Here is a 19,356-nt window from a genome sequence, read left to right as displayed (position 1 = left end):
GAAGCAGATCTGAGTTCAAGGCCAGTTTAGTATACAGCAAATTTCAGGTAAAGGAAAGTTTAGGTCTAGGTGTGCATGGTACACACCTTTAATCCCAAACAATGAAGGTAAAGTCTGTAAAAAGGAAGCACCCATATTTGAAAGCGATGTCTAATTGAGTTGTAGAAAAAAAGCGATGAATCAGAGAAAGATTTGAGGAAATAGGATATGCCCAATTCTCATGAGAAGAGAGAGGAAAGAGAGGCTACTTAAAGGGGCAATGTAGAGACAGGAGATAGTTTTACCAGGACAGATAAACAGAGACAGTTTGAAGAGAGAAGCTAGACACAAGTAAAGACAGAATAAGCCAGGAAATTAGATTAGAATGGATTTCTGGAGTTAGTTTGAGGCTGCGCAATTCAGAGGTCAATTCAATCCAGATTGAATAAGTCATCTGGCAGAGGAATTTGAGCCAGAACTCCTGAGTTGAACCAGCCAGCCCAGAGCTCAGTAAGAGAAAGAAAGGGTGAGCTTATTAAGCAGTACGTCTCAGAGGCTGAAAACATTCTAGGCCTAGGTTAGATAGTATGAAGGCTAGAAGCTTCCAGAGCTAGCCTTATGTTAACAGACAGATGCAGTAAGCCTTGAAAACAACAATTTCATCAGGTAAATAATAGTTACTTTTACAGTCTTTGTTTTTTATAGCTGAGTAGTATTCCATTATGTTAATGTACCACATTTTCTTTATTCATTCTTTGGTTGAGGAACATCTAGGTTATTTCTAATTTCTGGCTATTATGAATAAAGCTGCTATAAACATATTTGAGCAAGTGTTCTTTGTGGTACGGTGGAGCATCTTTTAGCTCAGGAAGTTTTGTGGAAGAGTGGGAAGAAGGATTGGGGAAGCCAGAGGGATCAAAGACACCATAAGAAGACCTACAGAGTAAACTAACCTGGGTCCATGAGGGCTCAGAGAGACTGATCCACAGTCCAAAAAGCATGCACTGGCTGGACCTACATCCCCTACACATATGTAGCAGATGTGCAGGTTGGTCATCATGTGGGTCCCCTAACAATGGGAGTAGGGGCTGTCTCTGGTTCTGTTGCCTGCCTCTGGATCACTTTCCCCTAGCTGGGCTGCCTTGTCTGGCCTCAGTGAGAGAGGTTGCACTTAGTTCTGCTGTGACTTGAGGCACCAAGGTAGATTGGCACCCATTGGGGGCCTCCCCTTCTGAGAAGTTGAGGGGGAAATGGGGAGAGGGGACATGAGGTGGGACTGGGAGTAGGAGGGAGGGGTTTGGGATCAAGCTGTAGGGTGATTAAATAAATAAATGAAAAAAAAAGGATAGAAGGTTTGGTGGATATCTGAGCTGATGTAACTCTCATTTCACAAAAATCTTGGAATTCAGAATGGCCTCTTCAAAGGATTTATATCCAGTTTCTAGGAATTAGAAAGTTATCTCAGATAAAACAAAGCATGTGATGGGTTTAAATGTGTGTGACAAGAGGGTCAAACAGAAAAGTTAAAGCCTTATGTGGCTGAGATAGACATGCATTTATGGAAATAAGATTTATTATAGCAGAGGGGAACTCAGATAATATTTCCTTAATATCAGAGACAATCCCTAAAGTAATGGATGAAATAGAAGATGCTTCTGGGGAAGGTATTGAAAAATGCCATTCAGAACATATAAGGATATGCTAACATCAATGGTAATCAGTGAATATATTGCGATTGGAACATGAAATTCCTTATATTTCCACAGGAAATGAAAAGCTATGGATACCATCAAAACTAATAAAGGGAGCTCTTCTAAAAACCTTGGCCACTGACCCAAAAAGAGCAAAGAAAAGAGTCTGGCCAACCATTATTTTTCCCTACCAGCCAGAAAATACAGGACAAGAAACACTCAGCACCTAACCACCTATAAACAGGACTTTGGTCTTCTGCAATACAGAGCCATCCTCAACGCACAGCAACAAGCCTATGAGCAAGTCTTTAAGACAGACTATGCTGAGTATCACATCCTGTGTGCCTAAGTCGGAGCTACAGGCAAGAGCTAGGAGTGCAGATTAAGAAACGTCATTGAAGACTCCAGAACACAAGATGCTAGAAGATCAGACAGTCCAGAAGTATAAAAGGTTCAGGAAACAGTACCCAAGTTACAGAAAAGAGGCATTATTGTGAGGTTCTTATCTCAGTTGTGGAAATGCTCCTGAGAGATCAATAAAAAGATCACACCAGACACCTGAGAACCCTGGAAAAGACATTGGAATGAGTAGAGAAACAAACAAATAAAAAAATTACAACAGTAGCATGGTTACAGGGAGAACATAGGGCAGCTTCAAAACTGCATAATTAATAGCTAAACAAGTGGATGGAATGCAGGGTGATTTAATCTGTGTGCCTGGGCCCTTTAAATGATCCCTAGTTGCTAGTCACCTGACTCTTTGGGAGGGAGTTCTTAGCTCACAGAACTGCTTGACCCTATGACCTTCAATGTTGGTTGCCTCTTGAACTTCTGAGAACAGGAGAGGACATAAAAAGCCAGCAGAGGCTGAGAGAGTTTGAGTAGGGCCAAGTGGCACTGGAGTATAGTTAGAGAGTCAGGTTAGAGAAGTTAGTTGGTGCAGGAAGAAAAATGATTGAGTGTTATTAAAGAAGAAAGTAGTTGGTGCAGAAAGGTGTGAAAAAAGGCAGTTGAGCCAGACAAGCTACTGTTAGAAAACTCCACAAGTAGGGGGGGAGGGGAAGACAAGCTACAGAGATTAGCTTAACTAGTTGAAATAAATAAGATTTGAAAAGTGAAAAGGGCAAAAATCATCTCCAAATAAATAACAGAGTGTTTGGGGATTAGCATAGCTGAAATTTCCTAGGAATTCTAGTGGTTACTCTATTAAAAAAACAAGTGCTGACTTTCCTTATAACCTAGCATTTCTTCTATTTAGAAAGCAAGTGTGTGAAAGCAGCTTGAGAACCACCATGACACCACACAGACACTAGCAAGCAGAGTGCTGAGTCAGCAGGGAATGGCCAAACTCGTGCCCAAATACAGTGATTAGGAAAGCTCCAGCATGGGAGGACAGCTGGGTTTGGAGAGGGGCTGATTCAAATGTTAAGAGTTACAAGTAAATTCTGATATAGATAGATAGATAGATAGATAGATAGATAGATAGATAGATAGATAGATAGACAGACAGACAATTTCAATGTCTTTAATTTTAAAAAAAGTAAAACTATCAGAAACACAAACAATGCTTTAACAAAAAAAGAAGAAATAGCCTCTGTAATGCCAAGAAATAACTTCTGATGGTGAAATCCACCACTCCTAATCCTGGATGTCACATTTTGTTTTGTCCCTATTCCTGTCCTCCCCTTTGTGGCTGTGACAACAAGAGACTGAAGGCCTGGGAAGGGGGGAGTGGTGAGAGTGGGAGGGAAGAGGCTCAGGTGATGAGCTGTCACCTCTCAATTTCATATCATTAGTATTCACCAAGGCAAGTAGGCCTACCTAAAGTCTCTGTGGTTTGGGATCTAAGCAGGAAATACATGGAAGGTTGGGAAGGAGTGATACCTGTAAATTACTCCATCACTAAATTTTCTGTGGCATTGTTAAAGGAAACTGCAAGGACTATCTTGATGTATCCTATTGGCTAAAAACCAACCAGCAGACAGAAGCAGAGAGAAGAGCTTTTGCAATCTTGAAGAGTCAACCGTCCAGGGTGTAAAGCAGGAAGGTTGGTTTGTCTAGGCAAGCAAAGTACATCTAGCCTAAGGTCTTTCTAAAATAGCTCACCGTGCTTAGCTTCTGTATTAGACACTAGTCCAAGGAGGATGTTACAATGGACCTCTCCTATAATTTGGAGTTGGGTATCTATATAACCTATGTCCTACCTAGAAAATAGCAGAGATATAGCAGACTTTTACCATGCCTGAAATGAGCACTCATACTTGACTCCTCCAGTGAACGTGCAAGGAGTCCTGCGCTTGATAGTTAAGTTCAAAGCACTAGATGATCTGGCAAATGACAGTGGACAAAGGTAGAAATGGGGAGACAGATAGCACTGGGTGTTGGCTGGTCCTCTTCTACTCTTGCTCCTACAGAAAAAGCAACTTCCAAGTTCCTCTCTTTATTATCAGAACCAATACTGATCATTCATTACACAACTGCACATGTGTCTAAGATATCAGCAAAGAAGGGTTGGCAAAAATACACTTGAAGAAAATATAAACTTGGTTTCAAGGTATTTATTTATTTATCTGTTTGTTTATTTATTTTTAAGAGACACAGTTTATCTGTGTAACAACCCTAGCTGTCCTGGACTGGTTTTGTAGACCAGGCTGGCTTCCAACTCACAGAGCTCTGCCTGGCTCTGTCTCACAAGTGCTGGGATTACAGGTGTGCACCCCCATGCCTGGCTTGAAGTTATTGTTATTTTGGCATGTTTGTTTTTTTGGATCACTTTACCAAGGGGATAATTTGCTTTGTGGTTTAGAGTGGTTAATGTTGGGGTGGGGGCACTGCTGCATAGTCTCGTCTTTTTACAGTGCTTCAATAATGCTATGCCTGCCCTGGTTGGACATGAAAGAACACTCAAACTGTCTGAGGGCTCAGCTCCTCCTGTGCTGAAAAATGAACATGGTGAGCAGAGCTTAAAGCTGCCAGTTTGGGATCTTTCATCTCTGGTGAAATGTCTCCTTGGTGAACACATGGGTTTCTCCCTAAGTCTGCAACACATCTTGGATCCCACTCATGATGTGGCAGAGGATGGAGACCTCGGTTGCATATAGGGGGTCAAGGAGAGGTCAAAGATGCTGTATTAATCTGTAGGCCTTCCACAACAACCCAGTTTGACCTGTTTAACAACAGAGACTTATTACCTCACAGTTTCGGCAGTTGGGGATCCCACATGGAAGTGCTGAGAGGGTTGGTTTCTCCTGAGGTCACTTTCCCATATGGTCTTTTGTCTGAGTATGCATGTCCCCATGTTTCTTTCTCTCCTTGCTAGGAACCAGGCCTGTTATAGAAGAGTTTGCCCTTATGACCTTAGTATTTCATTACAAGTCCTATACCCAGGTGTATTCTTACAGGGAGCTAGAGCTCCACCTATGACTTTGCCGGGACACAACTTAGTACATAACAGTTACAGTGTCTTAAGAGGTACTGTAAAAAGGGAAAAGTGAGGCAAGGAGTAGTGGTACATGCCTTTTATCTCAGCACTTAGGAGACAGAGGCAGGTGGATCCCTGTGAGTTTGAGACCACCTACATAGTCAACTAACCTGGGCCCATGGGGGCTCACAGAGATTGAGCCACCAACCAAAGAGCATGCATGGACTGGTCCTAGGCCTCCTGCACTTATGTAGCGATGCGCATATGGTCTTCATGTGGATCTCCCAACAACTGGAGCAGGAACCGTCTCTGACTCTGATGCCCACTTTGGCTCCCATTCCCCTAAATGAGCTGCCTTGTCTGGCCTCTGGGAGAGGGTGGGCAGGGTGGGTTGGAACCTGTGGGGGACCTGCCTCTTCACTGAGAAGCAGAGGGAGGAATGTATAAGGAGGAGATTGGGAGGAGAGGAGAGGGGGCTGCAATCAGGATGTAAAGTGAATAAATAAATTTTAAAAAAGAGACAATTGCAGACCAATCTTCCTGATGAACACAGATGTAAAAAATTCTCAATGATGTGTTAAAAAAAAAGAGAAAAAAGAGCCGGGCGTGGTGGCGCATGCGTTTAATCCCAGCATTCGGGAGGCAGAGGCAGGCGGATCGCTGTGAGTTCGAGGCCAGCCTGGTCTACAAAGTGAGTCCAGGACAGCCAAGGCTACATAGAGAAGCCCTGTCTCAAAAAACAAAACAAAACAAAACAAAAAAAAGAAAAGAAAAGAAAAAAGGGCAGCCCCTCCTTTTCCTGGCCTATTGGTTTTTAATGATATGCTATTACTATAATTACTTCTAGTGCAATATATTGCTGTAATTATGCTATTTTTATTAATCATATTAATCATTTACAGTGCTTAATTTATAAATTAAACTTTTTGTAGGCAGTATATACAGGAAAAAGAGTCCACATAGGACTATATGGGTTTCATGTACCCACTGGGAATATTAGAACACATTCCCATGAATAAAAAAGGAATTCTGGATATTCAAATGGGTCACATGATGAAGGAAACCCACTTCAGCAAAATTAGTAAGATTAGGAACAATTTTAATGTCTCTTAGCAGGGAATCAGAAGATCCATGGGATGCTTGGTAGCCATATAAAAAAAATGAGGACGCTCATTTATATACCATTGGGATAATTTACAATGAATAGCAGTGGTTTAATCCCTGTAGTCCTAGCACTAGGCAGGAAAACTGGCACAAGTTTGAGGTTAGCCTGGGTTGGCATAGTGAATGAACTATGGTATAAAACCCTGCCTATAAAACACAGACCAAAAAAGAAGGAGGAGGAGGAGGAGGAAGAGGAGGAGGAGAAGGAGGAGGAGGAGGTGGAAGAGGAGGAAAAGAAGAATTTTCTTCAAGTTACAAGGAAAAAGTGAAAAACTGCACTTTAGAATGGCATGGAAGGGCTGGAGAGATAGCTCAGAGGTTAAGAGCACTGTCTGTTCTTCCAAAGGTCCTGAGTTCAATTCCTAGCAACCACAAGGTGGCTCACAACCATCTATAATGAGATCTGGTGCCCTCTTCTGGCCTGCTGGCTCACATGCATGTGGAATACTGTATAAATAATAAATAAATAAATAAAAGAGAATGGTGTGGAAATATATACATGTACATTATAGATGAATTATAGCTGCATACATTTATATATACATATGCATATATGTGTATATATGCATATACATATGCATCATTTTTAATTAAGTCACATGAGTTGACTGTGATGGCTCACAACCCATGTCAACCCTCCCAGCACTTCAGTGGCTGAAGACTTAATGAGTTCAAGGCCAGTCTGGGCTGCAGTATGAAATCTTAAAGATTAATTTTATTTGTGTAATAGAACTATTTATGTATTGTGTATTGTCACATAGATGTACATTATGTACATATGTTTTAATGTATGCATTTGCTTGTAGATAATCTCTGGGCAAATAGTTAAGGAATGGTGGGAGAGGGGGAGAGAGAGGGGAGGGGGGAGAAAGAGGAAGAGGAGACTATTTGCACTATTTGATAATGTCCAACAGATAAGAGATCACTAGGAACATGCATATAGGCAAACAAAGTATTGGTGTATTGGTTTTCTGCAGCAAGAAAACACTCCATACTAGAGAAACTGGTATTCAAAAAGAAACCGAGCAAAATTTAAAATAGAATGAAAACAAATGTTCTTCGGGCACTTCTTAAATAAAGACCACCAATTCATATATATATATGAAAGTATATATATATATATACTTTCAGCCCAAATGTCTGCTTTTTCACTCTCCATCGAGAGCTTAGAGCACTTGGCTTTTGGATGCGTTTCAACTTTTGTTAAGGTTACCGTGTAGGTTGAGTGCACAGGTTAAAAGCACAACTTGCTCTAAATAATCTTTCACAGAGATCTGTGGTAGAAAGAACCTCAAGAAAAATGATAAAGTACATCTAACGTGGTAGCTACAGACCAGCACTCAACACTTCAGATCCTCGTCCCTCTCGGTCTCATTATCTTTTGCTCCCATGAGAAGTTCCGCACCTGCGAATGCCACAGGAACATACATTCTCACGCGCTTCTCGCCACCTTTAAGCCGGATCCCTAGGGCGTTCCGAGCGTCGTTTCTGCGTCCTTTCTCCTGATTGGTGATCTGTCCTAACGTCTCTCCGGGGGCGTGCAAAACTCAGTGCTGGATCCGGCGCACGATGATGACGACATCGGCCGGCGACAGCGGCGGCTGCCTCAGCGGCCTTGCGGCGGGGGAGGGCTTCCGGGCCGTGGGCCTGACTCCTCAGAGCTGCTGTCATGGCGGGTGCTCTGTGGGGCTTCTTTTCCCTCCTGCTTCTGTTACTACCAGGAGATGCCCACAGCGCGGAGGTGCCTGGGGCTGCTGCTGAGGGCCTGGGAGGTAGTGGGGTCGGCCTGGGAGACCGATTCAAGATCGAGGGACGTGCGGTCGTTCCAGGGGTGAAGCCTCAAGACTGGATCTCCGCGGCCCGGGTGCTGGTAGACGGAGAAGAGCACGTCGGCTTCCTTAAGTGAGCATCCTGCGGGCAGCAGGAAAGCCGTTAGGGTGGACGCTGGAAGGGTACCCAGCTAGGGCAGCACGGTGTCAGGAGCGGCAGTGTAGCTGTCACCAACTGAAGGCACCGGTGCCACTAACGTTCAATGCTGGGAGACCTTGGGAGGCAGTCAGCTGCTTCAGCAACAAGGATGGCGGACAGCAGTCCCAGGCTCTCGAAACACTGGGGTCACTTATTTGTAGCCCTCTTTTGGCCCCTGTGTGGGTGGATCATACTTGGGCCAGGGCACCCTTCGCTGGTCTATTGGGTTCCCCTCCCCCTTCCTCCCCCTCCCCCCTCTATACCCCCCTTTCCCCCGCTCCTTTGCGTCTTGTCTAGTTTCTCTGGAACCTTGTTGCTTTCTCTGTGTCAGTCTTCTGGTAGCTTGGTGTTGTGTAGAAAGATGCTAAACAAGTGGGAATTGTCAAAGCCCAAAGGGCTCTCAGTGATGGCATAGCCTGGAAGGCTAATTAATGTACCTGCTTCTAAAATTAACGGGCCCTGAAGTCCCTAATCAAAGAGCGCTCTTTTTTTTTTTTTGGCCCGAGATAGTGATTATTGTTCTTTTTACACTTGAATTCGTCGAGGGATTTGCAAGATCGCAGTCGTCATTTATGTCAGACCAGGGTTTCTCAAGATTCCTTACAAATAATTGTTCTTTCTTGTTGTTAAAGAGTTTGGAATTTATGTTTATATTGGAAGGTGGGATTAATTTTTTAGCGCTTTAATTTGTCAACAGTCCGTGTTTACCTTTCTCGGTATGAATATGATGTTTTAAAATTTGCCACCAGTATTTGGAGTTGTAACTATGAACTGAGAGAAAATATTTCTTTACTGGCTTTGTAGACCAGCTTGTGACATCTGGAAACCATACATCTTAATGTGGACATTTAAATTTGAATTGCAGATTTCTGTAGATTGGTGAAGTTCCCTTGTTGGAAATTTAACCTTAGATTAATAAATAATGACAAATTGACGGCCAATATTTTAATGCTTTGTAGCACTAATGTATTGTTTAAGTTTTATCCTAATTAATGACTCAGTAGTAATAAAGTACTATCAAGGTTTAGAAGATAAGGCTTAATTGAGAACTCAATTTCTGCAGTGTACAGCACTTTTGAAAACCACTTGTGTTTGAGACTATTTAAAAACAATGTTATATGTTGTTACGTAGTATTAGCCTTGCACAGTAAAACATGCCTGTCCTTTCAGTTACTCATGAGCTACTCAGAAGCATCATAAGTTAAAGGACGTTCCCTAAAGGACGTTCCGGGCAACTTAGTTGAGGGGGAAAATCTGTCGATACAGTTTTGTGGTAGGACTTAGTGTGCAAGAGATGGTGGGTGACTCCCAAGTAGAGATAAGATAGATACATAGATAAAATATTTATTGATGAGAATATAGACTAGATGTTTCCTTTTAAAAGTTGCAACAGAAAGATAACAGCCCTTAAATGTTTTATAGTAATTTCCCCCTCTTTTTAGAATTATATGACTTGTCTTTAAGAATAAAGCACAGAAGACTGTAATTTTCATTTAACAGTTATGAACAATTTTTATACTACTCATGTGCTTATATTCATATACAGAAGTTGGTTGAGAATTGATGTGATTTTATGGTGATAGTCTTGTTGGAAGTAGGGTGTCAAATTTGTCTTACAATATTATGAGATTGTATGCTATTTACTTAAAAATGTTTTTTAATGCATGCTTTCACTGTGTGGTTCATCCTCAGACTCATGTCTTCCTGTGTTTACTTCCTGATAGGATTACAGGTGTCTGCTATCGTGCCTAGTTTTGCTTTTTCTTTGGGTAATTCTGATTTTATTTATGTTGAATAGTCATCAGTTTCTTTCTCCCCTTCCCCCCACCTCAGGAAATCAAAAAGTTTTGAAATTGATTTTGCTAGGGCCCATCAAGAAGCAGAAGATTTTTGGATGTAACGCACACACTTATGTCCCAGCTCTTGGGAGAGTGAGGCCGTCCTGGGTTAAATAGCAAGACATTTGTCTCCAAAAACAAAACAGCAGAATATGCACTAAAAGTAGAATAGTTCTCATAGAGTTTAATCAAAAGATTAAAACAGTATAGTCATTGTGGTATAAAGAAACAATCAGATTGTGCAATACCCTGGAGCTTACAGCCTCAACACTTTTTATGCAATAATACTCAAAAGCAAAACAAACAAAGAAACTATTGCCACTTCTGAGCTAGAAGGAAGAGGAGGGGGAAGGGGCTACTGAAAACTTAGAAGTGTGGCTGCAGGGTCCTGAGCAGACCCAGTTAGGGATGGCCTGTCAGTGATGAAGCTGTGGAGGAAATATTCTAAGGTCATTTTCTGCCCTTGCTGTAGACATGAAAAGATAGAGAGAGGGTCTGGAGGATGAGATGGTGATATGGCTGTGGCATCTGTCATCTGACTGAGTGTCAGGGTTGATTTGGCTAGACAGATAGATGTCTCCTAACTTTCACCATGCCACGTGCATCCCTCCTGAAGCTGCTAGCACCTCCAGAAAACCTCTGAAGGTACATTTGAGAATGAGTCTGGAGGGTAAACATGTCCAGCTAAAGAATACAGTATTTTAATGCTTATATTTTAGGTCTGCTTTACCTTAGTATATACTTTCAGTGACAAGAAACACATTTCATCTTAATTTTTGTCTTTTTCCCTTGAAATAGCAGTTTTTCATTTTCTAGACAAGTTCATTTTGACTTGCGAGAAGAAATTACTAGCTTTTCATTGGGCAAATTTTTTAAAGTTAGTAAGATTAGAGGAAAGAAAGAAAAGATGGATTTCTTTAATAAATTATCGGTTTCTGTAACTAAACTAAGTGGGACTGCTTATAATAAGTGAAACAATTTACTATTCAAATATGTTTGTGTAAAAAAGAAAGCCAACAAGTATAAATTAAAGCTAAAATAGAATTCTCTTTTTAATAATAAAATAAATTGAGGGAATTAATAGCATTGAGGCCATACTTTAATAGTACACACTGATAATTTTCCTTCAGTGAAGACAGGGGTGTTACAGCCTCTGTACCTGCAGAAGAATCTCTGCTACTCTGGCATAGGTGCATCTATCTTCGGAAACTGTTCAAATTCTGGAACATAAGGTGTAGGACCAACTTTTGCCAATTTTAATTTATTTGGGAAGAGGGCCAGAAACTATGTAGCCCAAGCCTGCCATGAATTCACTATGTAGTTCAGTCTGGCTTCAAACTGGCAGTGATCCTCCTACCTTACTCTCTTGAGTTTTATGGTTACTGGAGTAAGTCACCATACCTGTGTTTACTGTTTTGGTTAGCTGCTTCTAATTGTTTGCTTGCTTGTTTATTTGAGACACGGTTATCCGCTGTAGTCCAAGCTATGCTGAAACTTACTATGTAGCCTAGACTGGCCTCAAACCCATGGGGATCCTCCTGCTTTAGCCTCCCTAGTGCTGGCATTATAGGTTTAAGCCATTACTTCTGGTTTTCTTCTGATATTTTTGAGAACTAGTGGGAAATAAGTGCTTTCAAACAGGGAAAGACTAAGGTGATGATGAGAAGTAATTAAGTATGACTTTCCTTTTTCCAGGACAGATGGGAGCTTTGTGGTCCATGATATTCCCTCTGGCTCTTATGTAGTGGAAGTTATTTCTCCAGCATATAAGTTTGACCCTGTCCGAGTTGATATCACTTCAAAAGGAAAAATGAGGTGAGGATACCTGCTTTAATTTTACTAAGGTCTAGTCTATTTAGTTGCTGTGTGTTAGTTTTGGGATTTATAGTAAAGGTTCTTATTTAAACCAGTTACCTCTTTCTTTCTTTCCTTCTTTCCTTCCTTCTTTCTTTCTTTCTTTCTTTCTTTCTTTCTTTCTTTTTTTAAGACAGGGTTTCTCTGTGTAGCCCTGGCTGTCCTGGACTCACTTTGTAGACCAGGCTGGCCTCGAACTTACAGAGACCTGCCAGCCTCTGCCTCCCAGAGTGCTGGGATTACAGGTGTGCACCACGCTGCCCAGTTCCCACAGTTACTACTTAAAGCATTTAATTTAGAGGGCTGGAGAGATGGCTCAGAGGTTAAGAACACTGGCTGCTCTTCCACAAGTCCTGAGTTCAATTCCCAGCAACCACATGGTGGCTCACAACCATCTATAATGTGATCTGATCCTCTCTTCTTGTGTGCATCAGATCTTAACAATCTTAAACAAACAAACCAAAAAGCCAAATCATTTAATCTACTCTTGTTTGTAATCTGAGCATTGATACTGTGATGTTGAATTTTTCCTTCTGGATGAATGTTCCTAATATGATAAGCTTCTACTATAATTGCATAGAGTAAAGGCAAGATTACCTACTGTAGAGGAAAAGGACTGTGAAAGTTATAATTGAAATATGTCTTTTAAAAATAACACTCATGGCTTTTCATTGAAATATTTTTATAATCCCTCTATTTACTACAAAGTTAAGTTTCTATAGCTTCTTCTTTATACACTACAAATTTCAGTAGATGGATTATCAGATTAACTTGTAGAGTTTATATCAAGGTGAGGATCTTAATAAAATAGAGGGGCCTGTGAGATGTAAACGTACATGTCACGAAGCCTAGTTGTCAGGGTTTGATGTCTGGGACCTACGTGACAGAAGGAGAGACGAACTCCTGCAAGCTGTTCCCTAACCTGCACACGTGCACTGTTGCACCTCGTGCCCACACACATACACACAAGCACACACTAAATAAGTGAAAATATGTAACCTGGGGTATAAATTTGTAACTTCTCACAAGCCTAGGAACTTCCAAGCTGAAGACTGAGGTTGATCCTTGGTTAGTATAACTGGAATAGTGGCACATAGAAATGTTGATTTTCTCTGGAAGGTGAAGCCCCTACTACCTACTTAAGTTCAGAAAAACATTTCTAGTTGCTGGTATTACTTTAAAAATTCAGAGTAAATAAGGCCTACTTTTCCTAGAAAGTTCCCAAAGAAACAGTGTATATTGAGCCACCCATGAAACAGACCTCTAGGTACTAGATAGTCCAGGTGCTGGATATGGGCTAAAATAGTTTAAAAGTATATTTAAAGTGATTAAAGAAAATAAAGACTTGATATCTGTTTTTCTCGTTGTAAAAGTTACTACATAAGTTTGTAACCTTTGTGTTAATTAAAATGTTAGTCTTTATAGGATTAAAAAAATAAAATTTCCTGCTAAGATAATTGATATGTCAAAGTAGGCAATAGATACTTGGAAAAGGATAAGATAAGACTAGTACAATAAATTCAGGCACTGGGATGGAAAGATCAACAGATTGTAACAACTGAAGAGAAGTCTGGTGAACTGGAAGACAAAGTAAAATAAATTACCCAAACTACAACACAAACACATAGACAATGATAGCAATGCAAAGAAACAAATGCTAGGATATAGCTCAGTGACACAGTACTTGTCTTCCATACTCAGAGTCCTGGGTTTGAGCATAGTATTTTATTTTATTTTTTGAGACAGTGTCTTACTATGTAGTCCTGACTAACATGGAACTTACTGTGTATTTCTAGCTGTCCTCAAACTCATGTAGATCCAGCTGCTTCTGCCTCCACTGGAGTCAAGAGTGCTGGGGTTTAAGGCATGTGTCACCACTCCCAGCTGAAAATAAAATTACTTTTTTTTTTATTTACACATTTATTTTATTACACACATACAAAATAAACTACATAAGCAAGAAAAACCATGAAACAATCAGGAATTATATTAATGTTACATTCATAGTGTTTTGGCTATTTGTATTTGGGAACCTTGGAGAAAACATTTTCCTATCTTGGTGAGTCTAAAATTCTGAATGTAAATCAATATCTATCTTATCTCTATCAACTTAAAACATATATCTAGACCTAAAAACATCTCAACCCCTAAACAGCTAAGCTTAATTGTGAAAGTAACCTATTTTGAAAACAAACCACATCAGAGACTTGAGAAGGAGCAAAATGAATTACCTGAGTAAACAGGAAGTACAGGTTGGCAGCTTCCAAATGGGGGGAAAAATGACAGACAGTTTGCTGCCTAACAGTCACCCAAAACTCTCTACCATGTTGGAGCATCATCTTCGGCCTTCTGGCCCAACATATCTGACAGACATATTTTTGAGGCAGGAACTATCAAGGACTCACCCTGTCTTGGCAGAGTTTGGCCGTCAACTCTACCCGCATCCAAGCTTGACTATTTTTAGGCAGAATTTCATCAGTGGTCAAAATGAGGATATTTTGCCCATTGGCTGGTTTGTCTCTGGCTTTTTTGAATCATATATTTTTTCCTGCAAAATAGCCTTAAAAATTGGATTTATCCAGAAATGTATATCTAATACCATCAAAAATATGTAAGCTAATACTTTTGTGTGTCTATAGTAAAATAAATTCATCAGTACACGTAATGAAAGGACTTTAAAAAAGAATTAGAGGGGGTTGTTTTTTGTTTTGTTTTGTTTCAGTTTTAGTTTTTTGGAGTTTTGTGTGTGTGTGTGTGTTTTGTTTCTTTGTTTTGTTTTGTTTTGAGACGATGCCTCCTGAAGCCCAGGCAAGCCTGCAGCCTCATGTGTAGCTGAGTCTGGCCTTGATCTCTGACCCTTCTGCCTCTGCTTCCCAAGGCTAGGATTACAGAGATTTGCTACCACACCTAGATTTAAAATAATGGTTGACATAAAAAGAAGATAAGGAGTTATATGGATGTGCAAATGGAGGAAATGATAGCGCTAGAAGACCCCAAATCTAGTTCCTGTGTACCTTGGTGAGTGCTTTTGGCAGACAATTTGACTGGACTTTCAAGATAAAAAGTTTAGATGTGGAATTGGATAGCTCAGCATTTAAGAACCCCTGGGCATTCTTGCAGAGGACCTGGTTTCAATTCCCAGCATCCACATGGCAGCTCCCAGTCATCTCTAACTCCAGTTCCAGCATATCCAAGCCCTCTTCTGGTAACCTTGGACATTGCATACTCATGGTGTACAGACATACACGAAGGCAAAACACTCATAACATTAAAACAAATTATTTATTTATTTATTTATTTATTTTTTGGTTTTTTTGAGATAGGGTTTTTCTGTGTAGCCTTGGCTGTCCTGGACTCACTTTCCAGACCAGGCTGGCCTTGAACTCACAGTGATCTGCCTGCCTCTGCCTCCTGAGTACTGGGATTAAAAGTGTGCGCCATCATGCCCAGCCCATAAATAAATAATTTTTAAAAGATTATTTTTAAAAACTTGTATACTAAAGTGCTTTGGAAAAACTGAGGTAAGTCTAAGGCACTGCTAACATAAGCAGTTCCTAGCCTTGCTTTCTGTTTGTTTTGCCTTGTTTGTGTATGTGCTTTCTTTTCAGTAGCCTGGGATCCAACCCAGGACCTCGCACACGCTGGACAAACGTTCTACTATTGAGCTCTTGCCCGGACCCTAGTCATGTTTTTCATAGAATCCACTTTCTCCTGTTTCCTTGTCAGAGCAAGATACGTGAATTACATCAAAACATCAGAAGTGGTCAGATTACCCTATCCTCTCCAGATGAAGTCTTCAGGTCCGCCTTCTTACTTCATTAAGAGGGAATCGTGGGGCTGGACAGACTTTCTCATGAACCCAATGGTATGTGTAGAGCATTTTATTAAGCCCTGGTCTGCTTCTAACAGCTGAAAACTTTAAGCTCCTGTGAGAGGGAAGGGTAAAACTGGGAAAATTGTGTCTTTGGGACAGATAATGAAAGGAATGAGAATCCCGCTGTGTATTTCATAAGTGTGCAACTGAAATAAATACTAAAGAAGATATCAGAGTTCATGCAATATAAGATAGAATGAGAGTATACATTCACCTATACATTCTACCTATTTATATATTAGCCCACTGGAAATATGCTGTCATTTATTAACCAGCCCATGTTGATGGCACATGTAATGCTTTATTATTGTTTGAGAAAGGCCTTATGAACCTCAGGCTGGCCTTGAGCTTGCTATATAGCGGAGGATGACTGAACTTCTCCTGCCTCTGCTTCCCAAGTGCTAGGACTACAGGGGTACAATGCCATGCTTGCTTGTTTTTTTTTTTAAAGATGTATTTATTTTATGTATATGAGTACTCCGTCTGCATGACAGAAGAGGGCATCAGATGCCAGTATAGATGGTTGTGAGCCACCGTGTCGTTGCTGGGAATTGAACTCAGAACCTCTGGAAGGGCAGACAGTGCTCTTAACCACTGAGCCATCTCTCCAGCCCCATGCTTGCTTGTTTTATGAGGTGCTGGGGATCAAACCCATGCTCTCTTGAGTGCTGAGCAAGCACTCTACCAAATGGGCTATGTCCCTAGCCCTGTAGTAGGGCCTTCCTTTTAAAACGAGTAGTGAACAGAGTCTTGGAGTATGTTAAGTAGTTAATAAAAGTCCTGAAACTGCTGTCGTCAGCCTACTAGTAAAATACCAATGAATTCATTCTTTAGAAACAAAACTGACCTTTTGAAAATCTGTTTTTAAAAGTTGAATTATCTTAGGAGTCTCCAAACTTGGATCAGGTTCCTTACTGATAACTGTTGAGGTCATAAGTAGTACCGTTTGGGGGTAAACATCTAGAAGGGGTAAATGGTAAATTAGTGCCTAGAGTTTATTTTCAGACTAAAAACGCAGGAGGGCAGCTGAGAAGAGAAACGTTAGCCGTGAGCCTCCACGATGTTCATCTTCGGTGTCCTCATTTCTGAAATTGCACAGAAGTGTGTCGAGTGCTAGAGGATTCTAGGTCATCCTCAGAGTGAATATGCTCAAGTAGTTGCCCTGCACTGCACTGCGGCCTCTGGGGCGTGTAACTAATAGAGCAGGGATGCAGCACTCAGGAAGCAGCACAGCCGTCAGTACTGAGCAGCCACTGGAATCAAAACCCCAGGGCCAGCTTGCAGGAAGAAAACAGCAACAGCTCCATTTGGAAATTATTTGTGTTAAAACTAAACTCATTACAAAGACAGGAGGCATGTGGAAGAAGTGTGGGGTCAGTAAAGGCCAGGCTCATAGGAGCAAGACTCATTCATTCAGTCACAGATGCTCCTCAGCAGTTGCACAGCTGGAAAGTACATTCTATTCTGTGTACACACTTGAGCCTTCTCACTAGTTATTAAAAACAGGTTTTATTTCATAAGCTAAAGTGCAAGAAAAAGTTTCTATTTTTTTTTTCTTCTGCAGGTTATGATGATGGTTCTTCCATTATTGATATTTGTGCTTCTGCCTAAAGTAGTCAACACAAGTGATCCTGACATGAGACGGGTAAGCTGAGTGCCCAGCTAGGGATTTTTGAGTCATTCTGTGTCTTTTTTAAAATAGCATTCTGAACTTGTGTGTATGTGCACTTGGATAGTGTGTGTGTGTGTGTGTCCGTCCCTATCCTCATAAGCACTGGAGAGAGTAAAGCCATGACCTTGTGCATTCTGCTAAGTGCTCTACCACTGAAACAGCAACATCCCTTGTGCAGGTTTTTAAATCTAGTTTGTGATAGAATCTCAGTAAGTTATTAAAGCTGACCTTAAACATCAATCCTTCTGCCTCAGCTTCCCGTGCCGTCATTGGTATCATTCTGTTTCACTGCAGTTGTGTAGCTGTAGCTTGAGTATTTTCAGCTTTATTCTAGTTCCCATGGCAAATTCTTCTAAGAGTTTATATAAATGCAGTATTATGTTTCCTGAGTTCAATTAGCCATTTCCATTGGATAAGGTGAATTCACTCTGTTGTCTTGGTAAATGCTAATGTCTTTTCATGTAGCTGAAGCACTACACTTAGCTCCTTTGTGTACCTTACTTGTTACAAAGCTGCAATACATAATAACCCTAATATGCCTAATCTAGATATTTTGATTCTTTAATATATTTTTGCTTAGTAGCACTCTGTTGCGAGTACTTACTCGATTTATATGTTCATACATGCAAATGATTCAGTACGCCCAGCAGGGAGCACCTCTCATATCTGCTGCTTTCTCTCCCTGCAGGAGATGGAGCAGTCAATGAACATGTTGAATTCCAACCATGAATTGCCCGATGTCTCTGAATTCATGACAAGACTCTTCTCTTCAAAATCCTCTGGCAAATCTAGTAGTGGCAGCAGTAAAACAGGCAAAAGTGGGGCTGGCAAAAGGAGGTAGTCAGGCCCACAGCTGCTACTGCACAAACTTGGCTACACCAGGTGGCATCCACATTTGATGGGAAACCGTGTGAAGCGACTACTGTAAACCAAGTCATCCTGAAAGTTGATCTCGTACAACTGTTGTCTATGTTAATTTCTTAACACATGTTTTGTACTTGGTACACAAGAAAACCCAGCTTTCATCCTTTGTCTGTATGAGGTCAATATTAATGTCACTGAATTAATTACAGTGTCCTATAGAAAATGACATTAATAAATTATATGAAGTACTATACATTATGTATATTAAAGAAGTCTTAATCCAGAGATAAGATTATCTTCTGTCATTCTTCACTACTTTCCTTTCTCCTGACAGTTTTCTCCTTTCATTATCTGGCCTTCACTTTTAAAAAGAAGTGCTTGGTGCTTTGGGAGTAGCATGAACTGTGTTTTTTATGTATGTGGCCACACATTTCAAAGTTTCCATCCCAGGACAGGTGTTCTGGCTCACACTTAGAATCCTGGCACTGAAATGGCTGCTGCAGAAGGATTGCCTTGAGATTGAGGCCTTATGGAGTAAGGCTGTTTCTCAAAACAAAACACAGTGTATGTTCCCTGATTGTGACGGGGCCTGGCATGCTCCTGATGCAGTTGTCATTTTACTGTAACACTTAGTTTTATAGTGTGGACATGTGGGTCAGCACAGAGCCTACCACGAAAGCTCTAGTTTCCATCCGTAGTATTCATTTCACAATTCCTGTCCGTCTGCTGTGTGCTGTGGTCTGTAGTAGAATACAGAGACGGATCCTACCCTAGCACCTGTCTCAGTAAGGCTGCATAGGCAGGGAGACAGATCCGAGCAAAGAATGGCCGGGGAAAGCAGCCCAGTGAGAAGCAAAGCTCCTGGCCTAAGGATGGGAAACCAACCTTAGTGTCCTACAAGGACAAGACCCAAGTGGGTTTTAAATGTCTCTTCTTCACAGTCTTAGAGTTCTTTTTAGAGTGTGACAGCATAAGAACATGGCAATGTTTCAGTTTGGAGAACTAAATTTACTTCAGTGTGTCACAAAAGT

The 19,356-nt window shown here is 40.9% G+C and overlaps 1 protein-coding gene and 1 long non-coding RNA gene across 2 annotated transcripts in view; one reads left to right on the top strand and one right to left on the bottom strand.

The window, feature by feature from the left end:
- The window catches only part of LOC311594355, a 36,394-nt gene extending 28,614 nt beyond the window's left edge, over positions 1–7,780 (bottom strand). Inside the window, exons 1-2 of the long non-coding RNA XR_014778065.1 lie at positions 7,661–7,780; positions 4,862–4,998 (exon numbers count right to left, since the gene is read on the bottom strand). This is a non-coding gene — a long non-coding RNA (uncharacterized lncRNA). The remainder of the gene's footprint in view (positions 1–4,861; positions 4,999–7,660) is intronic.
- Positions 7,781–7,848: 68 nt separating this feature from the next.
- On the top strand, positions 7,849–18,615 carry EMC7 (ER membrane protein complex subunit 7). The gene is made up of 5 exons (XM_084776334.1): positions 7,849–8,157; positions 11,757–11,876; positions 15,642–15,780; positions 17,354–17,434; positions 18,150–18,615. Exons 1-5 carry the CDS (start codon positions 7,925–7,927, stop codon positions 18,300–18,302), a joined length of 726 nt encoding a protein of 241 aa, XP_084632460.1. The 5' UTR covers positions 7,849–7,924; the 3' UTR covers positions 18,303–18,615.
- The last annotated feature ends 741 nt before the right edge of the window (positions 18,616–19,356 follow it).

The sequence above is a fragment of the Acomys minous genome, assembly GCF_964271855.1.
Source record: "Acomys minous genome assembly, chromosome: 3".
NCBI lineage: Eukaryota > Metazoa > Chordata > Mammalia > Rodentia > Muridae > Acomys > Acomys minous.
Note: the sequence above shows the minus strand (reverse complement) of the source record. Positions and strands in the feature narration are given on the sequence as shown.

Excerpts from the sequence above, each read along its gene's own strand:
- EMC7 (XM_084776334.1), top strand. The coding sequence starts at position 7,925 with ATGGCGGGTGCTCTGTGGGGCTTCTTTTCCCTCCTGCTTCTGTTACTA. Across the intron at positions 15,781-17,353 it reads ACTTTCTCATGAACCCAATG|GTTATGATGATGGTTCTTCC; the intron begins GTATGTGTAGAG and ends TTTCTTCTGCAG. Across the intron at positions 17,435-18,149 it reads GTGATCCTGACATGAGACGG|GAGATGGAGCAGTCAATGAA; the intron begins GTAAGCTGAGTG and ends CTCTCCCTGCAG.